The sequence below is a fragment of the Delphinus delphis genome, chromosome 1 (genome assembly GCF_949987515.2).
Source record: "Delphinus delphis chromosome 1, mDelDel1.2, whole genome shotgun sequence".
NCBI classification, from domain to species: domain Eukaryota; kingdom Metazoa; phylum Chordata; class Mammalia; order Artiodactyla; family Delphinidae; genus Delphinus; species Delphinus delphis.
The window spans coordinates 16,484,546-16,509,759 of NC_082683.1; the positions used below are offsets into that span (position 1 = coordinate 16,484,546).

A 25,214-nucleotide genomic window follows, 5' to 3' on the forward strand; every position below is an offset into this window, starting at 1 on the left:
GGCTGCCCCCTCCGTGGTGGGTGAAGGTGGCGCAAAGGTGCGGCCCATAACTCTAGGCAGCTGAGACCCCTCGGCCCGGCGTGCCCAGGAGCATGGGAAGGCAGGGGTTAAGCTGGGTGCTGGCTGAGGAGCCAGGCAGCTCCCACTTCCCCCACAAGCGGGTCACTCGTCTGTCGTGGAGGCAGTGGACAGGGCATCGGCAGATCTGCGGTAGAGACTGAGGGTCCAGGAGGGGCAATGGGCACAGCCTCGGCCCACCGGGGGCCCCAGGAACCCCAAGAAGCAGGGTAGGGTGATGGGAGGTCTCTAGGACGACGATCCTCCATTCTGGGGCAGGTGCATGGACTCACAGCCTTCAGTGACCTCTGAAATAATCTTGTCCATTTATAGCAGAAGCGCCCAGAGAGGGAGAGTGATTTGCCCATAGTCACAGAGCAGAACCCAAATTAAAAGCTAGGACTTAGGACTCCCAGCCCAGTGCTCATTCTACCACACCTCACACCCCACGGCCTCCACAGTAGGCTCTGTATGCACTGAGATGTCTCAACCCCCCCCTTCCAGCTCACTCCCCCTGAGTCCAGAGGGACATCCAGGGGTGATGGATGGCCAGGCCTGGAGTCCTGTTTCAAGTGACCACTCCCTGCCCCAGCCGGCCCCCCAGCCCAGGGGGTGGGGATGGTGCCAGCAGCTTCCCCGCTCCCAGGTCTGGATGGCTCCGCCCTGCAGAGACAGCCCAGACAGTGGGCCAGGAGGAGGGCTGGCGAGGCAGGGGCAGCCCACAGGCTGGTGCTGGCCTCGGGGGCAGAGGTCCCGTCTGCCTGGATTTGACACAGCATCTTCACCTTGTGCTTCTGTGGCCTCATCTGCAGGGTAAGGGGAGACGGAGGCACCGTGAAGCCGGGGGACAGATGCGGAAGGGCCCACCCTTGGAGTTCCAGGCTCTGGGTCTTTCCATCCCACTGGGAAGCCCCTAGACCCCACCCTCCCAAAAATTCCCAAGTCCCTTTCAGGCTCCCATCAGATCCTCCCAGAAACTCATGGGCAGAGGTGAGGCAGCATTTATTAGCCCCATTGTACAGATAGGGAAACTGAGGCCTGCGGTCACTTAGCAACTGAGTGGCAGAGGACTCAAGCCTAGATACATAGCTCTCACCCAAGAGAGGTGACAGAGGAAGACAGAGAAGCTGGCCCACCCCCGCCCTCTCCCCACCAAACAGAAGCTGGGGGCTGGTACTGACCTGCTCAGTGTCACCTTCAGAGGGGCATCCTGGCTAACAGCCCTGCACAGAGATGGCGGCAATGCAGGTGACAGGACAGACGACATGGAAGATACACGCAGGCAGAAGTCACTGGCTGTGCCCAGGCTGGACGAGCCCAGCCCTCCAGGATTAAGGGGGGCCCTTGGTCCCGCCCCCATCCCTGGGGACCCCTGGTGGCTTTGATGCCTCTCCCCAACAGCCAATCTCCCTCCCAGGTAGGGCTCCCCATAGGGCCAGGCTCCAGGCCACCCGTCCCCACCGTGGCCAGGCCCCCGGGGGCTGTGCATACCAGCTGGGGCGTGTGCTGTTCAGATGCTTCCAGCTGGATCTTGATCTCGGGACATGCAGGGTCCCCCGACTTGCCGGCGTCTGGGTGGGGTGACCGAGAGGGGCCTGGGGAGGGAGGCAGGAGGGAGCCACCTCACTGGCCGCGGGGAGGCACCAGGGAGACGGGGGGCATGGATGGGCGGTCGGCACCAGTGCTCCCCAACCCCACCGAGCCCCTCCCTCTGGGACTCCCACCCTTAACTCCCTTCTTTACCGTCCCCCCCTTCCTGCATCACCCTCCAAGGCCTTTCTGGAAACCACCAGCCCTCCAAGCCACCAACCACCCTAGGCTGGACAATGACCAGCCCACTGTCCCCATGTCAGGGGCAGTTCCATCACACACCCACCACCTGGGGCCTGAGAACTGCTTTTGACCCTCTGTGCCCAGCCCTGTCCCCTGCCCACCACAAGACTGGCCCTGCTTGTGGTGGGGGAAGCTGGCCCTGGCCAGTACCTGGGGAGCTGCCCCCACTTGTGGTGCTGACACTGTCCTCCAGCCACGTGCTATAGATGAAGGAGTCCCGCTTGTGGGGCGTCCCCGAGGATGAGACGCTCTCCTGGGGATGGGGGAGGAGAGAGGGAGGTCAGCCCTTGGCCATGGCACTGGCTTGGCTGCCCTCTCCCCTCCTCACCAGCCCCTCGCCGCTGCAATCCACAACCCCCGACCCTTGCCCCTCTGCAAAGAGGATGAGGGCCCAGCAATGTCTGCCCCAGGGGGAACCAAAGGAGGACAGAGTGGGAACAGACACAGACCCAGGGGCGCACGTGCACACGCGCACATGCGCTCCCATTCATTCATTCAGCAAACATTTATTGATGTTCTCATGAGCCAAGCCACCGAGAGAAATCAGGAAAGGTCCCAGCCCTCCGAGAGCTTGAAGAGGAGAGGAAAGACAGGCTGTGAAGAGACACTAGTCCAAGCCCCACAGGGCAGGGCCTTGGTCTGCACTGTCCCCTCTGCCCACGCAGCACCTGGCACGGGGCGTGGCAAGGAACAGCGCTCGCCAAAGGACTGTTGAGTGAAGCATGACAGACAGGTTCCAAGGACAGAGCCCAGGGTCTATGAGAGTGTAAAGGGGGATCCTAACCTACCCTGGGACCAGGAAGGCAGGCTTTCAGGAGGAGGTGACATGAGGCTGAATTGAGAAGGATGAATACGAGTCAGTCAGACAAAGTGGGAAGGAGGAAGCAGGTAGCGCTCCAGACAGAGGAATGGCGTGTGCAAAGGCCCAGAAGTAGAGTAAGCCTGGTTGGTTTGGGGGACTGCAAAGGAGGGCAGAATGGCTGAAGTGGTAAGAGACGAGGGTGGGGAGGGAGGGGCTAGATCTTCAACGGCCTCAGAGATTGGGCTGTGGGGGGTACCGGGGAGCCACGGAAGGCTTTAGAGTAAGAGAAGGTCAGTCTGCATTACTCCTTTGGGCTGAGTCCCTTGATCACAACTCAACCACACCCAGCCTCATGCTTCCACCCAGAGCATCTCCAGGGACCAAAGAGCACCCCTTTCAGGCCGTTGTGGGGCACCTCCCCTCCCTGGGCCTCTCACCAGGCCTGTATCATCCCCGTCCACACCCTCTGCTTCCTCCACGACGCTGGCGAAGCTGCTGGCACTGGACGAGGAGCGGGAGAAGTCCTTCAGCACTTCTGCTCTCTGAGCTGCTGTCTCCGCTCTGCCACAGACAGCATCCTATCAGCCAGCATCCACACTGGGCACCTCCTGGGCCAAGACCCCATGCCCCTGCCCTCCCGGCCCAGGGCGGCCCAGCCTGCAGCCAGCCAAGTGCCTTTTTGGCCTCTTACAGCTCCCTGGGCCTCTGAGCCTCCCCAATGCCACTGTCCTTGCTAACACGCGGATCCTATCATGCCCCTCCCCTGCTCAATTCCCTCTCCTGGATCCCCACTGCCCCAGATAAAGTCCAACTTCCTTGGCTGGATGCTCAATCGTAACTATTAACAACAATACTGCCATCTAGTGCAGGTTTGCTCTGTGCCAGGCACTGTTCTAAGTGCTTTTCCCCTAGTTATCTCATTGCTATCATTATTAGACCCACCTTACAGAGGAGCAGACACCGAGGCACAGAGAGGATGGGCACACGGCCCGAGGTCACGCAGCCATAGGTGGGAGAACCGGCAGGACCCAGGCCTTCCAACTCCACAGTCTACTCTCTTTTAACTCTCTCACAATTTTGTCCCATGCTCAGGGCCTTTGTGTCTCCTGCCCGGAGTCTCACTCCTTCCCTCAAATCCCAAAAAAGTAAATTTACCTTTGGAAAACCAGCCAGGGGTCGCCTACTCAAGGAGGCCCTCACTGATTCTTCCTTGCTGTGGGAATGACCCTCTCTGCTCAGCTTTGTCTCTCCCTGTCCCTGTGGCCCTCTCCTGCTTCTCTGTTCACTTGCCTGACTCTTCAGCCCAGGCCGGGTCCTCTCAGCAGCCCCCTCACCCCCAGCAGCCAACGCAGAAGGGGCTCAGCCAACAAGCACTGAACGGAGGGGCAGCCTCCTGGCTGGCCTCCCTGCTTCTGCTCCTGCCCCCACCCTCAGAGCCTTCACACGGGGACCACAGTCAGCTTGTTAAAGCACCACGACTCCTCTTAACTAAAATCTTCCAAAGCCTCCTTGCCAGTCTCAAAGTGCTCACATGGCCTTCAAAGCCGTGACCTAGCCCCCACCCGCCTCTCCAACCTCATCCCCTCCACTACCGGTGTCCGCCTGGGCCCAGCCTCACTCATTCAGCTCCAACTGCACCAAGCACGCCTCAGGGCCTTTGCACTTGCCGTGTTTCTTACCTGAAACCCTCTTCCCTCTGCCATGCCACTGTAAGTCAGACCTAACAGGGCTGACTCCTCACTCAGCTCCCAATTCAAACCCCAACCCTTGGTAGATGTCTTCCCTGAGCACCCACCTAACGCCCCACCCCCACTCATTCTTCATCATATCCTCTGCTTTATTTTTCTATCATCACTATCTGGAAGTAGCTTATTAGGTTATGTTATGCTGGACTGTCAGCTCCACGAGGCAGGGGCCGTGTATGTCCAGCTCACTGCTGTCTTGCAGAGCTTGGCATGCACAAAGTGCTCAGCGGGTGTGTGTCAAAGGAGGACCTAGGAGAGTAATCAGGCACCCTGCCGCCGTGGTATGGCTGTGTCAACACTCCTGGCAGGCCTGGGCCCAGACAGGGGGTAGAAAGAAAGGGCCCACCACACCCAAGCCCCCCGGCTCAGCATGCCCCGCGCCCCAACCTGTTTTTGGTCGTGGGCATCTCTGGGGAGCTCTGAGTGGATGAGTTCTCCGACTTGGGCTCCTGTGAGACGTGCCCGCTGTCTGGGGTCTTCTGGCCAGCCGGGGGGCTCTCCCTGCGGGGCACATGGGGGCAGCGGGGGGAGTCAGCACCAGGCCTGGCATCAAGGGTAGAAGGAGGCCCAGGTGGTGAGAGGAGGTCATGGGTGCCTCCTGCCTTGTACCCACACCCTACATCCTCAGGGGCCAGACCCAGAGCAGTCCCTGCAGCTCCTGGGCTGGCCTGGCCAAGGAGGGGGCAGGTGCTGTGGGAGCACCTACTGAAGACCCTGTTATGGATAAGGAAACTGGAGTCCAGAGATGGGAAGGAACCTGCTCAGGGACGCGCAGCTAGGACATGGCGAAGCCAAGACTCGAACCCTGGGTTCATGGGATTCTGGGCTCTCTTGCCTTTGAGGACAGTGCCAGCTCCACTCCTGAGGCCTCAGTGCACCTGCTCCCTGCTTCACATGCACTGCACCCCCCCCCCCCAGCCGCAGCAGCACCATGCCGTTGGTTGTGTTCTTATCCCTATTTTTCAGATTGGGACAGTGAGGCTCAGAGAGGGACAGTGCCTTTCCCAAGGTCACACAGCCCCAGTGTGGTGGAGACAGGACTCACACCCAGGAACTATCCTCTGCTTCCCGGAGGCTCTCTGCTGGTAATACGGTGTGCTGTCCACACCCCGCCCACACAGATGCACTTACAGACCTCCATGGACCAGGCCTCAAATCCCAGCTCTGCCCCTCACCAGCTGTGTGACCTGGGCAGGCCCCTGACCCCTTGACCTGTGGCTCCTTGATGTGCAAGGTGTGAGCCCCTGGGAGCCGGCAGAGCTGGGACTGGATGATAGGGCTTCATGTTAGGCGACGAGCTGGCCGTGGTGCCTGACGCAGAGCAGGGACTTGACCGTGTAGCTGTCGCCAGTGGGGACAGAGGGGGAGAAGGGTGGGAGCTCCCTCTTGCCTGCTGTGCTTTGCCACTGAATGGGGGTCGGGGGAGCCAGAGGAGACGCAGGACGCCCTCCTACCCTCTCTGCTGCACCCACCTTTTCTCCTGCACCTCCTGTATGTTCTCAATGCCGATGGCACTGCTGCGGCGTGAGCCGAATGGGCCCGACTTCTTCCTGGTGGGGCTCTTTCCAGGGACAATCAGGGACTGCGGGGAGAGGTCCCAACTCAGTACCCACCTGCTCCAGGAGCCCCTGTGCCCCCCACATGCCACCCTGGGGCCCTGCTGCCCAGGCCCTGAAGCAGAGACAATGAGCAAGAAAAATGAGAGAACTGTCCATCTCCAGAGAGGGCCGTCCTAATTTACAGATAAGGAAACAGGCCCAGAGAGGGCAAAGGCCCCCCTGAGGTCACACAGCAGGTCTGGACCCAGCATCTTAGTCCAGGAGAAGAGCAGAAGCCTGAGGGAGCTGGACAGCCACTCTGGGCTGGGACTGGAGGAGGCCAAGTCCTCAGAATGACTGCTGCCTCTTTGCCCCCAGGACTTCATGGGACCTGCAGCCTACGGGCAGCGGGGAGAGAGCGGGTGAGGCAACCCAAGCCCCTGCCCCCTGCTACACCTCGGAATCTCCAAACTGGTTGGGGGAGGTTCTGGCCGAGCAGTTGAAAGATGCCCCCGAGCCCAGGTTACACATATACAATGGTGGGATGCCCCAGGCACCAGAAGCATGTCCCCCATTTCTCTGGGGAGGCGGGAAGGTGGGCCCCATGGAGGCACAGATGGGCAGAAACCCCCAGGCCAGTTCATGGTCGGGACAGGGAGTTAGGGCAGAGGAGGGCGGTGGCGCTCCATGCAGAACTGGCGATATTGGGGGACGTGCAGCTGGACAGAGGGTCTCTAGGTACCAGATCCTAAAGGCAGGGACTGGGCCAGAGTCCCAGGGGGCAGGGCAGGGCCAGAGCCCCTGGTGGGGGGGGCACTGGCACTGGCACAGGTGCCAGGCCCCAAAGCAGGTGCTGAGCGCCATCAGAGCTGCTGGCACTCCATCCTGCCAGCCCTCGGGCCTGTCCCGGGGGGAGGGGGGCAACGTCCCCAATATGGCCTCCGTCCTGAGGGCGAGCAGAGAACAGCGCGTGCAGGCAGCCTCCAGAGACGGCGGCCCCGCGGACGACAACCTCTTCCACGGTTCCTATGCCTATGGCACTGCCCCGGCGTCCGAATCTACTCGCACTTTTCCCAGGAATAAGCAATGACTGGCAAGCAGCAGAGGGTGGGAGCAGAGAGAGAGAGACAGGCATAGAGAGAGTCAGAGAGACAGAGATGGCGGGAGGGGGAGGCACAGAGAAATGAGTCAGGGAAAGGAGGGAAAGACAGACAGACACAGACAGACAGGGACAAAGAAGAGAGCGGGGCAGGGGATTGAGAGAGACAAGGCCGGGGAAGGGAAGGAGAGAAGAGGTGGGAGGAGACACAGAGAGAACAGAGGAGAGAGATTGACAGTCACATGAGAAGGGGTGCAGAGTGAAACACGGAGAGACAGACACAGAGATGGACCCGGGGAGCAAGACGGACAGACGGAGAGGGAGGGGCAGGCACAAAGGAAAAATCAAGGGCGAAAACAGTTCGAAAGAGGAGAGGGAGTAAAAAGACAGGTGCAAGAGGACAGAATACACAAGTGCAAGAAGGTGGAGGGAGGCAGGGGGTGGAGGAGGGGAAGAGAAAAAGGGAAGGGAAAACAAGGAACGAGGAGAGAGTGGAAGGAAAAGGAAGCAACATGAAGAGAGGGGACAGTTGTGCAAAAACAAAAACAGAAATGGGTCTGGTTACTGCCACGGTGGGTGCTGCTGGTCTGGCCCTGTCCCTGGGGCCCCTCTACAGCCACCCACAGGAGGCTGGGCCACTCTGGCGGGGAAGGAAGGGAGTGGCTAGTGAATTAGGGTTGGAGGAGGGTGGGCCTGCTTCTCCAGTGACAGTGGGCTTGGTGACTGCTGGAACACAGAGGACTCGCCCTGCCTCCCTGGCCAGGTCAGCCCATGGGGCAGGGGTGGGGTGGAGGGGGTCCCTCCTGCCACATGACACAGCCTCACAGCACCGAGCACAGGGCTTGCTTGGCATGCAGCAGTCAGTCCGTAAATGATGGGTGGGTGGGTGGATGGATGGATGGACGGACAGACGGATGGATGGAAGGACGGGTGGATGGAAGGAAGGAAGGAAAGATGGATGGGGAAGGGGCAGCGGAGCAGTAGGTGCAGTGCTGGGGGTGACCACTGGGCAGTGGAAAGCAGACTGGCCCACAGTTGAGGGCCTTATTCAGCCTTTGTGCCCAGCACACCCCCTGAGTGTTAGTAGCAGAATCCCGCAGAGCCTGGCAGACAGGAAGTAATCACACAGTAGGTGCTCACTCAGGAGAGGCTCACACAGAAGCCCAGGTCCTGACACACAACAGGTGGGCACAACCACAGAGGCCCTGGCACATAATGGGTGCTCACGCAGCTCATCTCCTGACACAGAGAGGTATTCACTGATACCCGGGGCTTATCACAGCAGTCCATTTCCTGACACATGGTGGATTCTCATACAGCAGCTCAGGGCTGGGCACACAGCAGACGCTTACAGAGTTAGGTCCACGCAGTAGCCCAGGATCTGACATACAACAGGTGCTCACAGAATCTCAGGGCCGGGCCCACAGTAGGTGCTCACAAAGTACATGGTGCTCACACAGCAGCCCAAGTCTGGACACACAGCGGTACCCACCAGCATCTCAGAGCCAGGCACACAGCAGATGCTCACACAGAAATCCAGGTCCTGACACACAGTGCGTGCCCACAGCCTGACACACAACAGGTGCTCCCAGAAACTCAAGGCTTGACAGGAGGCGTCCACACAGCAGCCCGATCCCCAGCATACGACAGACAGTAGGTGCTTCATAAGGAATGTGACACGGAAGCTGCCCCAGAACAGACACAGCTGAATAAGGGGCCAGGAGGTGGGGCGGGCCGAGGAGCTGGGGAGGGGGCTGCAGGCTCTCAGCATCCCAGTGTCACAGCCTGGGCACCTGACCCCATGGAGGGCAGTGGCTAGACCTAGCCTAGAGCCCAGGATGAGCCCTCGGACAGCAGGGCAGCGGGGGGGAGGCGGGGCCCCTGGGGGAGGGCACTCACTATTCCAGCCGCCTTGGCCAGGTCCGGGTTGTTGGGCGCAAAGCTCCCGCTGTGGCTGGTGGACACGGTGTTGGGCTTCTTGTTGCTCAGCCCCATGGCATCCATGGACTGGCTGCGGCTCCGGATGACCCGCTGCGAAGGTGGCGGTAGGGGTTTCCTAAGGCCCCACCCCCTCAGGGAAACCCAGGAGCCACCGACGCCAATCTCGGTGACCCCAGGAAGTTCCTTCCCATGAGACCACACGAGAGTCAGGTCCACGTGTGCCAAGGGTAGTGTGGGCCTTGACTCTGCCACCAACTTCCTGGGTCACCTTGGGCAAGCCACCCCACGCCTCTGAGCCTCTGAGCTTCATGGCCGGTCGTGCAGTTGTTGTAAAGCCCGCAGAGGACGCTGGGTCATGAGCAAAAGCGTGCACAGAGAGACCTCCAGAAACCCCAGTTCCCTCCTTTTAGCGTCTCTCAGGGCTTGTTTCTTCCTTGCTTTTCTTCCCTCCCTCCCTCCGTGCCTCACTTTTGTCAGTCAGTCTGCACTGAACGCTCACTTCAGGGCCGGGTGCTTTACATTTGCTCTCACTCAATCCGCCCCAGGGAGCAGGCACTGCCACCAAGCCCATTTTACACGTGATGAAACTGAAGCAGAGGTGGGGCTGGAACCCAGATGCCAAACCCAAACCCTTGACCGTGGGCTCCGCTGCCTCGAAGAAGGTCTGTAACTTAAGCCCGGTCCACCATCCAGCACTCACCAGATGTGGGATCACTGGAGGCCCCCTCAGAGAAGACACCCCAGGTCCGTGTTCCTCCCACCCACTCCCTGTCTCCAGTGAGCAGAGGCAGGGCTCTCTTCAAGCCTCTTTCTCAAAGACGTTCTGTTCGCCTCAGCCCAAGGCAGGCCTGGGCAGCTGGGCTAATCCTCTTACGCAAACCCACACCTCCAACTTTGTGGCCTGCCCTGGGGTAAATGTGAGGCCCCAATAGCCTGCTGGGCACCTGGAGGATGGGCAGTCCTCCTCCTGTGGGTGGAGGACACAGTGGCAAAGAGGCCACCGCCTGGGGACCTGCAGCCTGGGGGAGTCCAGGCCCTGTGGGGGGAAGAGGAACTCTCTCCTCCTCTGTCTCTCACTTTGGATGGTAGTTGCTGAGGTAGATGGGCAGGGCTTTGCATTTTGCTTCTTAACTTAGATTACACTGATCTAACTGCTTCACAAATAATTCTCAACAGTTGTATGAGGTAAGTTGCCATTACCCTAAACAACAGATTAGAAAACCTGAGGCTCAGAGAATGCTCAAGCTGGTGGTAAGTGGCAGAGCTGGGATTTGAACCCAGGGTGTCTATGCTCTTAACACTAAGCTAAACTAGAGATAGCCAGGGTGGGTCACACGGCCTAAGGTCATGCAGACCAGGTCCCTCTCCTATAGCCCCTCGTTCACCTCCCTTCCCTGACCTCTGTTTCTTTCTCTCGGTCAGGACAGAGGCTTCCTCCTCTCTTCTCTGCCTGCTGACCTGGGAGCCACCACCCTTGGCACCAGAGGGCTCCAACCTTCAGCACAGCTCCCAGGCAGACTCCGCCCCCAAGCTTAGCCCCGCCTCCAACCAGCAACTCCTCCCCCAGCCAGAGCCCACCTTACAACTCCCAACCGCAGCTCTACCCCAGGCCAAGACCACCCCCCCGCCAAGTCTAAGCCCACTCTAAAGCCCAGGTCCACCCAGAGGCTCACCATCACCCAAACTCTACCCCAGGTGCGTGCCCACCTAGTCCGAACTCACGCCTATTAACTCCACCCGTGACTCCACCCTGAGCCACGCCCCCACCCGACTCCACCTCCAATGTGAGCTCACCTCTAGCCACACCCCCACACCTTGTAGCTAACGGCATCCCCCTGCTGTAGCCCAACCACGGGCCCAGATTCCAAGAAAACCACACCCGTCCCCCTCCGCACCCAGGTAGACCCCAGCTCTTCACCTTGAAGGACTCGAAGAAGCCGCCGCCCCCGCCGCCGTTCTCCATCTTGTCCTCGTCTCCACCCAGGCCCATCATGGACTGGCTGTGGATGTGCAGTTCCTCATAGAGCGTCTCCAGGAGGGCGGCCCGTGTCCGCTCCTGAGGGCCAGGCCGGGGCCGTTAGGAGAGACCCCAGGGATCAGCCCTTCTTCCCACATTTGCAATCGTGGCCACCTTCTCTGAGTGGGAAGTGGGCCTGGGCTCCAGAAGCCTAGACGGCTTCCCTCAGGCCCCTCCGCAGCACAGGCAGCCCCCAGGGCTTGACGTGGCCCCTCAAAGATCTGACTTCATGTCCCCACGCCCCTCCTCCACTGCGTCCTCTGTGGCAGCCCGCCTACCTCCAAGGCCCTCCTGAGCATTCCTTATGAACCCTTACTTCCTCTCCCCTGACCCTGACGCTACTCATCTGTAAATCTGTCCTCCCCCAGGCAGCCTTCCCTAAGGCCAAGGTCTGAACACAGCTCTTCTCTCCCCAGGGGCTGAAATTCTAAGGGGTGGGGGGATTCAACCCCAAGAACCCATACTCACCTCTAGTTTGGCAAACTTCTCTGCCTTGTAGCAAGCGTATTCAGCATTGATCAGTTTTGTCAGCAAAAATTCCTGGAACTCAGGCCCCTGGGAGCCCCCAGCGTGGAGAAGAGAAAGGGGGGTCAGGCGAACACAGAGGCAAGGGGCTGGGGCTCCTGAGCCACGCTCTGCTGGGGCCTCGGGCTGCCCTCTTCACTCCCAGAAGGGCATCTCCTTGGGCTCAGCTCCCCAGCCCAGGCACCTGTGAGCCCTATGCCCTTCATGGCTGCCCACCCCTTGGGAGAGCTGGGTTGGGGTCTCCCACTGTCTCAGTTTGGGGGATTGGGGGGTGCCGAAGCCAAGGCTCAAAGTGAGGGCTCCTGAGAGGTGAGAGAGATGTGTGCCCCTCTCCTGGAACATTTTAGAAGAAGGTTGAAATTGTCAAGAAGACAACAGAAGTGAGGAAAGGCCACAGAGTCTGCTATACCAAATGTAAAACAATGATATAGTCTGTTCTGGGACGTTGTAAAATAAAGTCACAGTTTTTATCAAGATGAACAGAAAAGCCAGGCCCCAGCTGCTCAGTTAGGGGAGCCCGGCTGCCCTGGCACACAGTGGGGCTTCAGGACCTCGTACAGCAGAATGTGCACCCTCTCAGCCCCCACCCATTTAGTCCTGCTCTGCCCATGATGGGGGGGGGTGCTGGGGGCTGCCCCTCACCTTCCTGAACACAGCAGGGTCCGGGAGGGGTGGCCCGAAGAAGGGCACATCGTCTCTCGCAGTGACGGAGACCTGGAAGGGAGGGCAGCTGTCCCCATGGAGTCCCCACACCAGCCAGAAACCACTGATTCACCTCCCTATCCTGCCCCGTGCTGGGCACAGGGCTGCCCCTTGGCGGGGGAGGTTCAGTGACTGCCGATTGGATGGGTGAACCCCAGGATTTCAGCTCCTCCATCCTTGGTCCTGAATTTGAGTGGTGGGAAGGGTTGGAGGGTCTCAGGAGTCATGAGGATGGAGAGGGAGGAGGAGGCTAAGGGGCGGAGGAGGGTAGCCAGCCTCTCTGAGGGGAGGGATTTCAGGGGGCAGAGAGGGCGGGATGGGACTCCTCCATCATCAGAGCAAGAGGGGGGCTCAGAGACCTCCGGACAGTCCCCCTACTTACAGTTAGGGAAACTGAGGCTCAGAGAGGCCTCACAGTGAGTGAGGGTGGGGCTGGGATGGTGGCTGATGCCCTTAGGAAGCTCCGAGATCACCCACCTTGTACAGGGGGCCATCGGGGCCCCCACTCTCGGCCTGCACCACCACATAGGCATGCAGAAAGTTGGATGCAATCATGTCCGGCACAAAGGGCGTGTTCTCGTCCTGGAAGACCACAGCCACGATGTCGTTCCCGATGTGCCGCTTCCGCTGCAACTGAGCACAGGGCCACAGCCTTCACCACCTGGCCGGAGGCCCGTGGAGTGTGGGGAGGGTGCCCGCAGAGGTGCAGGGGGCTTGGGGTAGGCAGAGGGCATGTCTAAGGAGTTGCTTCCTCCAAAAAAATGTGGTGAGAAACTTGTCTTAAAATTATTCTCGTTTTCTTGGAATCCTGTGACAGATGAGAAAACTGAGGCCAAGACAGAAGTGACTTGCAAGGCCCTACAGTGAATTAGGGGACTTGAACCCGGGGTTCTTGGTCCCCAGGCCCTACCTCTCACCCTCCTCCTGTCTAAATACCCCAAACATGGGCCCCTCTTGAACACATAAGTTCCACTCAATATATCTTTGTTGTTAAAATGAACAGAGAATCTATTAAAAGAAAATTAAAAGACATTAAAAATAAGGAATAAGCATTTCCATTTTTCTCACATGACCCCTGTATCCCCCTGTACCCCTGGAGTGGGGGCATGGGGAAATAAGGAGGACAGCCCTGCAGGAAGCTTAGGACAAGGTGACAAATTTCCAAGTTCAGCTCCAGGAACATGCCTTGCACTTCCTCATCACCAGGCCTTTGCAGAAGATGGAAGCCATTCTTTCCCCCAGAATGCTCCTCCTCCCTCTCCTACCTCCTTTGCCACCTAAAAGTCACTTTATCTTGAAAGCTTTGCCTGACTCCCACCTCTGCCCAGTCTAAGTCCCCCCATGTGACCTGACAATACCCTTCATTTCCTGTAAAAATACTCGCATTTACTGAGCTCCTGCTATGTACCAGTTACTGTTCTAGCCACTCTGGGTGCATACCCTCGTTTATGCTCACCTATAAGGTAGGTGCATTATCCCCATTTCACAGATGTGGAACTGAGGCTTTCACAACATCGTAGTAGCTTGTCACCCTGCCCCAACTAGAGGCCACAAGTTGGGGGACTAGATCATTTCCATCTCTCTATCCCAGGGCCCACTGAGTCTGGTGTGGTGGACACTGAATGGGTAGGTAAATGGGGGACAGGAGGACAGGTGGGAAGCAGGTGGGTGGGTGCCCAGGCTACCTGCTGGGCGTCCCCTTCTGTGTAGGGCAGCTTGGTGGACACGTGAAACATGATCTCCTTGTTGCGGAAGTTGCAGTACACAGACTCGGTTCCCGTCTGCCCGTGGGTCACGTCCAGGCCTCCTCGGAACCTGCCCCAGGCCCCCCAGGCCACGGCTCAGTCTCCAGCCCCAGCCAGGCCTCCACGGGGCCAGGACGGGGGCTCCCTCCCTGCCCAAGGGCATGGGTCGGATTATCCTCTGCTTGTCCCACCCCAATGCTCACCCCTTAAAGTCCTGCAGTTTGACCTTCTGGCCAAGGAATTCGAGGAACTCCACGAAGGCGGGGCTCTCCTCGTTGGTGCTGAAGAGTTCTTCCTCGGAGGTCTAGGGATGCACAGAGGGCAGAGGTCATCGAGCTGGGCCTCCTACCCCCACTCACACCCAGGAAGGCTGGAAGGGGGACCTCTGGCAGCCCCTGAGCTCCTGGGAAACTGAGTCCCTCAGCAGGTGCTCTCCCTGGCAAAGGTCTGAGGTCCCAGGTACATGGCCAGATGTGTGGGGGGCAGGGAGGAGGAGGTGAGCACACCTGCCCAAGCTTCTGATAAATGACTCCGAACTTGAAGTTATTGCTGATGACATGCTCGTCGAAGGTGACAATGAGGCGGGAGGCCTGCGGGGACAGGACGATGGGTGAAACACGCTGCTTTTTCAAGTTGCCGTTTATTGCTCAATGTGCCAAGCGCTGTGCCAGGCACTCCACATGCATCCACTCATTTCCTCCTCAGAACAAGCCCGTGAGGGAGGCACTCCCGCCGACTGCATCTCGCGGATGAAGACGCCGACATTCCGAGACCTTAAGGAACTGACTTGCTGAGGTCAACAGCTGGCAAATGGCAGAGCTGGGACTTGAACTCAGGTCTGTTGGATTCCAAAGGCTAAGCGCACTGCTCCTGAGTTCTGCTCGTAAGCTCTCGCCCCTACTCTGCTCTAACACCCAACCTGTTCCCCGGCTCTTCTGTAAAGCCACCTCATCGTTCTAGAACAGGCCGAGTCCCCCAGTGTGCTGTGGAGCCTTGGGCAAGTTCCCCTCCTCACCTTGGGCTTTCGGTAACTGAGAAGCAGGGCCTGATTTCTGAGGCCCCTTCCTTCAGGGGACCTTTCCTGGACCACCCGCCCTTCAGCGACCTCACCTCACTCTGGAATTCAGTCAGAGCCACAGGCTGTACGTGTCTTTCAGGGCCCACCTCTTTCCAGAAACCCCCTGGCTCACTGAAGACAGAAGTCCCTCACCTTTATCCCACATTGTCACAGTGCCTCAAACCCAGCACCCAGCACCAGAGCCGGAAGTGCAGCTGCCGTCTGTGGGGCGGCACCTACGGAGGTGCCTGTGTTATTCTCTCTCCCCAGGTCCCCTCTGGGGTCAGAAGGCAAGACCAGTGGAGCCTAGGCTCAGGAGCACAGATTACCCTTAGAAGGGTCCCCGAATGGCACTGAGAGTTTCCAGAGGTAAGGAAGGCTCGCCTCCAAGGAGGACAGCACTAGGTTCAAATGCAGGCTTCCTTATCTGCTGTGCATCCTTGGGTAAGGCACCAACCCTTTCTGGGCCTCTGGTTCCTCTTCCACAAACTGGGGACTTTGCAGGGTTATTGTGAGGTTTAAATGAGAGAACTTAGGAAAAATGCCCTGCACACAGCAGGTGCCCAATAAATGCTTGGCCCCCTAGTTATCTACCCACTCCCAGTGAGCAGGGCCCAGATCCAGCCATACCTTGGGGTAGAGCACAGGATAGAATCGATCCACATTCACGTCTTCACATACCAGCTGCGGGAGCAGATAAGGGAGGGCCTGAGGGTGGGGCCTCTGGGCCTCCCTGGCCAAGGTCTGGGGGGAGGACAGTGGAGGACAAAGAGGGGACAACCAAGGCTGAAGGAGGCCCACTGTCACTCAGAATGGGGTACAGAGAACTGGAGCCCCTGTCTCCAAAAGGTGCTCTAAAGAGTGCCCAAAGCACACAGCCAGCACGTGGGTGGGCATCACGGGAACACGTGAGCAGCAGGACCCTGGAGACAGGCCACAGCAGGCAGGCCAGGATCTGGGGCTAAAGATGAGGGTGTGCAAAGGCGAGGCTGCAGCCCAGCTCTGTGCCCACCTGAGATGTCCACGGGGGGCTCAGCATGAAGGATCAGAGGCCTCACCTTTGCCATCTGGACCACGTTGGGGAACTCAGTGAGGCAGGAGATGGGGATGACGTCATGGTATGTCCGGCACTTGGCCCTGGGAGGAGAAGACCCATGCTGAGGGGTGAGGCAGCGCGAAAGGGAGACGGGAGCCCCTCCACACCAAGTAAGACCAGAGAGGGCAGACCCCGGGGAGGTCCAGAGGTGATGAGGCGCTCAGGCCTGGCTTGGGCACTAACTTGCAGGGCAACCTCAGGCAAATCCCCGGCCCTCTCTGGGTAAAATAAGATGGGCTCTCAGGTTCTGAGAGTCACAGGTCCCCTCACCCCACCCTCACCTGAGCAGCAGACGCAGGTGTTCCTGGTCCCCGATGACATCATACTTGAGTGAGAAGACAAGGTGGCCCAGGGCGGTGTCCAGTGAGTAGTAATTAAAATGCTCCTGTGGTGGGAGGCAGGGGCCAGGGGAGAGGGGGAGGCTGAGCCTGAGGCTTCCAGAAACCAGACGAGAAAGCCAACTCACCCCCGGATGGGGGTCCTTCACCAAGCAGCAGGTGTCCGGGCTAACAGCACTGTCTGCCTCAGAGAGACCTGCATTCAAATCCCAGCTCTGCCACTTGCCAGCTGGGTAACCTGAGAAGGTCACCTCACCTTTCTGTGCCTCAGTTTCCTAGTCTATCAAATGGCAGTGAGGCCCACTACCTTGTGGGAGGGTGGCAGGCACTGAAAGAGATAGTGCCCGGCGCAGAGTAGGCGTTCTCTGAACGTCTGTAGTAACCTTGGCTCTCTGGGTCTTCAGCAAAGTCAGGACCACATCTGTACCTGCATGGCTGTCTCCCAGCCCCCGCCCCTCTCAGAGCTGGGCACACAGGAGGTGCTCAATAAAAATATGTCAACTGACTGATTGTTTAACTGATTGCTCTGTGGCCCCTGAAGCCAGGGCCCATGAGAATCAGGAAATGAAACATCTCATGAACACACTGGCCGGCTGACCGAGCCGGTTCCTGCCCTCCTGCCTCACCTGGGGAAGACACAGGGTGGGGAAGAAATGCTCCCGAGGGCCCAGGGGAACTGCAGCAGGGATGGCGCCCCCAGAGAGGAGCTGGCAGTCTGGTACCTCCAGGTGGGAAGCCCCAGAGCCAAGAGCCGGAAGTGCCAGAAGATTTCACCCCGCCTGGCCCTGGGCTCCCCTGCCAGCCCGGCTCCTCAGCCACACCCACCCCAGGAGTCATCGTAGAAGGAAGCCCTGTTTAAATACAAACAGCTGTGCTCAAAGGATGGGAGGAAAAAGATGTAGGGGCCGGGGGACGTGCGCCACAAATCCAGAGCTCAGGGGCAGTCCGCGGGGACCTGGGGCAGAGTGACGGAAACCCCCAAAGGCTTGGCACTATCTGTGCAGAGGGAGTGGCAGGCACTTGGCAAGGAGGTCTGCACCGAAGTCCTCGGGGTGCGGAGTTTCCCCAGACCCCCCTGGCTGGGCCCAGAGAAGCCCAAGGAGAGTGGGCTCAGGGTCCCAGTGGGTCAATGCCAAAGTCACCCTAACTTCCTCCCTCTGGCAGAACACGGCCCACTGCTTCCCCAGCACCCCACCTGGAGCCGGGAATGGCCCGGCCTCTCTGCCAGCCCCTGGGGCCCCTCCTCTCTGTGCTGCCAGCCTGACCCTGGCCATCATGCCTCCTCTAAGACCCCCCAACCTGTGCCTCTTCCAATCCTCCAGTGCCCAAGGCACCACCTTCATTCTATCACTCACCACTTCTTCAGCAAACTTTTCTGTGCACCAACTATATGCTAGGCCCACATAGTCCCCCAGGCCCCACCACCTGCCAGACCCAATTAAGAGCCTCTGGACAGTGGGTTCCGGGGATGCAGTTCTCTCTCCACCCACAGGTGGAATCCCCTGCCCTGTTCTGAGTTTGTCCCCAGGCAATGGCTCCTGCATCTGGGCCTGCTGGTTTAGTCTCAGTCAACCTGTCCCCCCACCTTAGCACCAATACCCACCAGCATCAGGCTAATGCCCTGGGCCCAGACTGAGCCCACACAGCTTCCCAACACCCCAAGGAGTCACCCCTCCTCCCAGCACCCACGAGTGCACGCACATACACTAGAAACGTGACCCCTCCCTTAGTGTGTCTTAATGGAAGGTCAGCCAGAGCTATGTCCAGTTCCTAGCTCAGTAACTGTGTGAACTTAACCAAGTCGTTTTATCTCTCTGAGCCTCAGTTTCCTTTTCTGTAAAAATTAGGACGCTCCTGATCTCACAGAGTAATTATGAAGATGTAATAATAACATCTAACGTTTACTGAGCACTTACTATGTGCCAAACATGGTTCTCGATGCCTTTATCATCCTCATTTCTACAGACGAGGAAACAGGCTCAGGAAGGTTAACTAACTTGCCCGAGGTCACACCATCAATAAACAGAAGAGTCAATAGGCGTCCCCAGGCCATGAGACTCCAGAGCCCACACTACATGCCACCACCTCGTTTGTAAACTGACACAGAGACCGCACTCGGCATGGAACGTGGCACCTACAAGGTCCCAGCGTGTGACCTCCCCTCCAGCTCCCACAGCCTCGCCCAATAGCTCCTGCCTGGAATGCCGTTGTCATCGGGTGACACGAGGACAGGTCGTTACTGGGCAGGGTCCCGGCTCTGGGGCAGGTGGTGGGGCAGGGGTTGTACCAATCCAGGTCACACCATGGAATTACTGTCTTCCCCACCTCAAGCTGCCTGAGGGCAGGGCCTGGGGCTGTTTTGTTTGCTGCTGTATACCTGGTGCCCAGAACAGGACCAGGCACACAGCTGGTGCTCATTATTTGTTCACCCTGACTGAGCCCTTTGTGCCAGACACTTTGGGCCGGACACCATTCTAAATGCCTCACAAACATCGTCGCATTAAAGGCATGAGGTGGGTATCATCACCATCTCCGTTTTTACAGATGAAGAACCAGAGGCAGGGGCTTCCCTGGTGGCGCAGTGGTTAAGAATCTGCGTGCCAATGCAGGGGACACGGGTTCGAGCCCTGGTCCGGGAAGATCCCACATGCCACAGAGCAACTAAGCCCGTGTGCCACAACTACTGAGCCTGCGCTCTAGAGCTCACGAGCCACAACTACTGAGCCCACGTGCCACAACTACTGAAGTCCATGCACCTAGAGCCCATGCTCCATGAGAGAAGCCACCGCAATGAGAAGCCCGTGCATCGCAACGAAGAGCAGCCTCCGCTTGCTGCAACTAGAGAAAGCCCACACGCAGCAGCGAAGACCCAACGCAGCCAAAAGTAAATAAAATAAATAAATGTATTAAAAACAAAAAAACAGTCTCCCCATCTTAAAAAAAAGAAAGAAAGAAAGAAACAGAGGCACAGAGAGGGTAAGTGACTTGCCTGATGTCCCATGTAGTGACAGAGCCAGGATTCAAGCCCTGGTAGAGTCTCTGTTAACCACTATGCCATAACACTGCCTTTTGCAATAAATGTTTGTTGCCTGAATGAGTGAATCCACTACGCATGCTCCCTGGACTCTGCAACAGACAGCCAGCCCAGCCCACGGTTCCGCTCCCTCCCAGGCCCAGCGTCCCCCAGGGTTGGGCTGTGACCCACTCCCCAGCCAGCCCAGCCCCCCAACACCAGCCGGCCACACACCTTGCCAAGAAAGTGCTTGCGGTAGATGCGGGCGGTGGGGTTGCATTCCAGCTTCACCTTGGCCGTGGGTGACTGCAGCGGCTCTGTCTCCGGGATGCTGGTGATTTCGTGATTGGTGCCTTCAATCCAGTAGCCCCCAAACTGGGGCAGCAGGATGAGGGGGAAGGGCCCTTCTCGCCCCAGGACCTGAAGGAGGACACAGCTGAGAGCCACCCACACTGCACGCCACTGGGGGCCCCAAGACACCCCCCATTTCAGACCTGGAGCCACTTCTGCCATGGCTAAGGAGTACTAGGGGACAGCCCAGAGCCTATGTGGGTCCCAGGGATCAAATCCACCTCCTTCAAGGCACTTGCTCCAGCCCTTCTCCTCCCACTGCAGGCACAGACCCAGATGCACAGAGCCCCATGTCCCAGTCTCAAAGGATGGGAGTGTGGGGACAGGTAAAGCTGAGAGCATGACGTTGGCCGAGAGGCTGGCATATTTGGCTCAGAGGCCTAAGGGTTCACATGGGCTCTGAAGTCTTGGGCTTGTAAACTGAGTCTCCAACACCCAGAGCAAGGCCTGTGGTCAGGCTCTTGACAAGGAGGAGGACCCGGCTGTCCAGACTCCCTGAGGGAGTGCCTCCTGGGCTCGGGATGGAGATGGGCTCGGTGGGATCCGGTCGGTTACCTCGTGGACGCTCGGGTAGGGAATGTAGTCCTCCTCCGTCTGCAAAACACAAGCAGGGCAGAGGCCCAGCTGGGGTGGGGTCCTTACCGTTTACTTCCAGCCTCCCCAGAACACCTGCTGTTCAGGCAGCACCCCCGGGCTGGGGTTGCGGTTGGGGCTGCTTCCTCATCTCCCCATACCGTGTGGGCTGACCCCACGAGGCAGGGACTGAGGCAGGCTTAGCTCACTGAGTGCTGGCAGCCTCTTCTGGGTCTCCTGCCTGGGGAAAAGGAGGCTCACTGCATCCCCAGAAGAAACCTCTGGACCAGTGGTTCTCAGTGCATCAGAATGGCCTGGAGGGCTCATTAAACTGATTGCTTTGCCCCACCCTCGGAGTTTCTTGTGCAGTGCGTCTGGGTGGAGCCCAAGAATTTATATGCCAACCAGCTCCCAGGTGATGCCGATGCTTCTGGCCTGAGGACCACACTCTGAGAAGCCCTGTTCCAGACAAAGCATCAGCCTTGTGCCCATGAGCCCCACTTTAACCCTCATCCCTGTAGCCCTGGGTCCACTCCCCTAAGCCCAGCCACTGATATTCTGGGATGATTGGGGTCCCAAATTACCAACCATGGTACCGTGTACCTACCTGGAGGGGCTCTGCAGCTCCCACCCCAAGAAAATCCTGAGTCTAAAGAGCCTCCTCACGCCTCCTTTGGTCCCCAGCTTCCTGTTAGTCTCTTCATGAAGGCTGGCGGGTAACGAGGCTACCCCTCCCCATCTCTCCGTCTCTCCCCCTCCCCCTCAGCCGTCCCAGGCAGGAGCTACACGGAGAGGGGGAGCGTAAGCTTCCTGGGTCCTGGGTACGAGTCTTTCTGCCACTGCTGATCACAAGTGGCTTCAAGGAAAACCTTTTACGGCAGGCTATCGTGAGGGATGGGGCTTCGATTTTGCGATGGGGAAGCCTGGAGAGGCAGGGTGAGTTTACAGTGGTGCAGATGGGGTGAGGAGGAGCTGGAATGAAGGCCTACAGGCAGGGAGGGGTTCTCCACACCTTAGCCTCCTCGAGGGGAGGGGCTGGGTATACCCTGCTTCCCCCTTGGCCCCAGCACCAACCCGCAGTAGGGCTACTTCACGAAAGGGGGGCGCAGATTCTCCTGGGCTGGCTGCTCGGCTGGGGCAGCACTTCCCCCACCCCTAGAGAGGGAGTCTGCCTCCCCCTTCCCGTCCCCTCCCATCCCCAAGCCCTTTGGAGAGCACTGCTCAGGAAGCCAAAGGCCCCCAGAAGGGTGGAGTGGTTCCAGATTCAGACCTACTTTGAGGGGTGGTGGGAAGGAGCATCGCTGTTCATCCATCCTGCTTCCCTGCAAAGAGAAGGCAGCACATCCCGTCACCCCCTTCCCTGCTGCTGGAAGCAGCACCCCTTCCAGGTAGATGGTGCTGTGGAGGTGCTCCCAGGGCAGGGCGCTGGCTGCCGGGTTACTCAGGCCTCTGCAGGGCTGGCCCTCCTGGAGGGAACGGGGGCTGCGGGAGGCTGGCAGCAGCAGGGAGGGCTCGGGGCTCTGGTCACTGCTGGGAGTGGGGGCAGGGCCAGCGTGCACGCTTGTGTGTGAGCTGGGGAGGGAGGCCGCTGCTTCTACACAGATACGTGTTGTTGAGAGCAAGAGGGAGAGGGAGAGAGAAAGGAAGAGGGAGAGGGGGAGAGAGAGGGGGAGGGAGAGAAGGAGGGGGAGAGGTGGAGATGGAAAGACTAAGAGAGGCAGGGAAACAGGAAGATGGCAGGAGACGGGGTTTGGAGGGTGACCTGATATCAGGAAAGCTCCTGAGGTTGGTTCAAGTCCCCCGGCCGCCTCCTAACACACACCCAAGCGAAAAACACAGACGAGGGCCTGGAAGACCAGGGCTGGGGAGTGGAGGATGGCCAGGGGTCAGGCAGAGGGGGCGGGGGCTGCCCGGTTCCTTAACACCTCCCCGGACCTGCAGCCCAGCCTCTGGTTGCCCTGTGCCCTGGCATCTGTCCCTCCCCCCATTCCACACAGGGTCCTGCAGAGCCTGTGATGCCTCTTGGGAGATGGGGGATGGTATGTGTATGCAGGGTGGGTTGAGGCACTGACCCCAGCAACCTACACAGGGATGGGAGCTGGAGAGACGCAAGTGGGGCCTGCGCCCTGGGTCAGTCAGGCAGTTGGGCACTATCAGTCCCCATCCCCAGACAAAGGGCTCTGGACAGCACACTGCCAACATCTCCTCCTGGCACGGTCTGCGAGAGCTCCCGGCCCGTCCTCAGAGAGATGTAGGGCTGCAGACACAGCAAGGGCCCCCCGCCCCCAGTCCAGCCCCCTCTGTGGCTCCCCAGAACGGGCTCCAGAGCCCACCTCACCTGCATCTTTTCAATCATCTCAAACAGATCTGTGTTCTGCAACAGAGATGGAGAGAGCAGGTCAGCACCGGGGTAGCCCAGCTGATCCTGCAAGTCTCCGAGGAGTCTCCACCTGCCCCAGCCCTCCTGGTGCCCCAACTCTGACCAAACACCGTGGACCTGTCCAAGCAGCAAGAGGGAGTGGAAGGGACCAAATATCATGGACCTGTCCAAGCAGCAAGAGGGAGTGGAAGGGACATCATAGGATGGGGCTCTGTGCCACTGACTGGCAGAGTTTGACCAACTGCCCGGAGAAGTCTGCCCAGAGTCCAGCACCCTCCCCAGGCAGCCCACCCCACTCAGTCCCCTTCCCCAAAGGAGGAGGCTGCTGCCTCAGACAAAGAAGGTCTTGACCTTTGGGGAGAGACACACCTCCCCCACGTCACTGCAAGACTGGCAGTGCCCGGATCGGCCCACGGACCCCTCAGAAGAGCCCCAGGTCCCAACTCCAGAGACGAGCCCAGCTGGGATCCTCAGGAGAGTCTGTGGTTCCACTCACCTCTGGAAGGAGGGCCCCATCCTCCCCCCCAAGCAGTGTGGGCTGGGCGTCTGTTGGGGGAGAGAATGCTGGGATGTCCCATTGGCCCAATACCTGTGTCTGAGTCCACACATTCCCCCTCCTCGCTCCTCCCTCCTCACACTCCAGCCAGCCTCTCCTGAGGCTAGCCCGGGCACACACAGGGTTAATCCGGGCATCTGCCAGCTGTGCTTGGCAGCTTCAGCCTCTCCAGCGCCAACTCCCTACGAGCCTTCCTGGAAGGCGGCATCCTTGCCGGCTGGCGGAGCTGGGGGCTGGGCCTGGGAAGCCCCCAGAGTCTCTAGGAGAGCGCCCCTCCCCCAGCACCTCCAAGTCCTCAGTTCAGTCAGCTCCTGCTGTCCAGTGGGGGCACTGCCTGAGCTCACACACACATGTGCTGTGGGGTTGTACACCAGGAAACACACACTCCCTCTCTCTCTCTTTCTCTCTTGCTCAAACACACACAGGCCTGCACACCAATATTTAAACACAGTCTCACTGTACCAAAGAAAGCAAACACACAGAAACCCACACGCAGAAACCCACCGGGTCTGTGCACATCAATTCTTACAGCTACACGCTAACATACAAATACACGTGTCAGTGTCCTACGTCACACAACAGCACATTCCCTCACACACTTACAGGTCTATGTCGCGTAAGAGCCGCACACACAAATGCAAACCCACCCCTATGCAGATCTGCGCAGCTGCACCAGCAATTGCACACGAAGCTACACGAACGCCACAAAACTACTCTCACATCCACGTGCCGAGAGACAAAATAACATGCACTCGCAGACACAGGCAGGTATGTTCATGGAAACTGAGCCACAGAGCCCCACTGCCATGCACAAGTTCATCCTTCCCCATCAGTCACACTCCCTGTATAACAGACGTGACAGACTTGATCCCATAACATTAAATGAGTTTTGAGAAAAAGAAAAAGCATGCAGCAACTATGGAAGTGGTTAATCGCCAAGGATGAGGGGCATTGGTCTGAACCACACACACACACACACACACACACACACACACACACACACACACACACGCTACACAGAGCTGTCTGTTAAAGATCACAAGACACAGACACCCCATTTGCACACTGTGAGGCCTGTCGACAGAGGCAAAACCCACCCTGTAAAATGCACGACAGGAGTCCACAGGAGATGGTGACCCATGGCCCCTGTGGCCACACCCAACACTTCTGAGCTTGGAAGACAATTTCACAGGCAATTAGAGCAGAGACCATAGACACACATCTGCAGTCCAGGTAGACAAACACACCTGTCAGCCAACACCTTGCACAGCAGCAACATCAGCATCTGTGCCTGGGTGAGCCACATAACCTCAGCCCAGCACAGTCCCAGCACCAGTGATACAGGTGCACTGGTGTCCCCCAGAATACCCCACTCAGGGTAACATGGCCTTACATGGCCAGAAACAACGCACTGGGAGTCACAGCCACATAAACACTGACACATGGTACTGTCACCCAGAGCGCACACACAGCAACAAGTGATACCCACAGATACAGCCTCATTAGTGCATCAGACGTTCTGACACATGGAAGGCTGTGAGTGAAGTGCCCCAGGGCACCAAGCAAAGTTACACTGTGACATTCAGACCCTTCCTAAAGGGGGAAGGGGATGGATGAAGTGGTCCCAAGGCTAGCGCCCACACACACACATCCACACACACGCACACACACATCCACACACACACAGAGTGCCCCCGCAGCCCAGAGCCACAGTGCAACCACGAGCACTCTGTTCCGTAGGCAGCTGCAGAAAGAGCTCAAGGCCTGGGACCCCAGGGCAGGGGTGTGCCCTGTGGCCTCGATGGCCGTGTGTCAGCCCAAAAGCTAACACACCCTCCATGACGGA

At 58.7% G+C, this 25,214-nt stretch overlaps 1 protein-coding gene across 4 annotated transcripts in view; it reads right to left on the reverse strand.

Annotated features, from left to right (window-relative positions):
- Positions 1–601: 601 nt before the first annotated feature.
- The window catches only part of RAP1GAP (RAP1 GTPase activating protein), a 65,211-nt gene continuing 40,598 nt past the window's right edge, over positions 602–25,214 (reverse strand). For 3 of the 4 annotated variants that reach the window (XR_009516895.1, XR_009516892.1, XR_009516889.2), the window contains 23 exons: positions 22,771–22,806; positions 21,707–21,754; positions 20,415–20,453; positions 19,743–19,928; positions 16,439–16,542; positions 16,120–16,198; positions 15,692–15,745; positions 14,511–14,594; positions 14,208–14,308; positions 13,945–14,074; positions 12,737–12,892; positions 12,200–12,271; positions 11,501–11,587; positions 10,934–11,071; positions 8,974–9,105; positions 6,988–7,065; positions 5,910–6,019; positions 4,825–4,938; positions 3,130–3,253; positions 2,041–2,143; positions 1,549–1,683; positions 1,239–1,280; positions 602–863 (listed from right to left, as the gene is read on the reverse strand). Coding sequence is in view for 1 of the 4 variants with exons in the window: in XM_059996268.1 (XP_059852251.1) it covers positions 1,272–1,280; positions 1,549–1,628; positions 2,041–2,143; positions 3,130–3,253; positions 4,825–4,938; positions 5,910–6,019; positions 6,988–7,065; positions 8,974–9,105; positions 10,934–11,071; positions 11,501–11,587; positions 12,200–12,271; positions 12,737–12,892; positions 13,945–14,074; positions 14,208–14,308; positions 14,511–14,594; positions 15,692–15,745; positions 16,120–16,198; positions 16,439–16,542; positions 19,743–19,928; positions 20,415–20,453; positions 21,707–21,754; positions 22,771–22,788 (2,046 nt within the window). In the remaining 3 variants the exon portion in view is untranslated. The remainder of the gene's footprint in view (positions 864–1,238; positions 1,281–1,548; positions 1,684–2,040; positions 2,144–3,129; positions 3,254–4,824; positions 4,939–5,909; positions 6,020–6,987; positions 7,066–8,973; positions 9,106–10,933; positions 11,072–11,500; positions 11,588–12,199; positions 12,272–12,736; positions 12,893–13,944; positions 14,075–14,207; positions 14,309–14,510; positions 14,595–15,691; positions 15,746–16,119; positions 16,199–16,438; positions 16,543–19,742; positions 19,929–20,414; positions 20,454–21,706; positions 21,755–22,770; positions 22,807–25,214) is intronic. The other variant, XM_059996268.1, reaches the window with a different exon arrangement.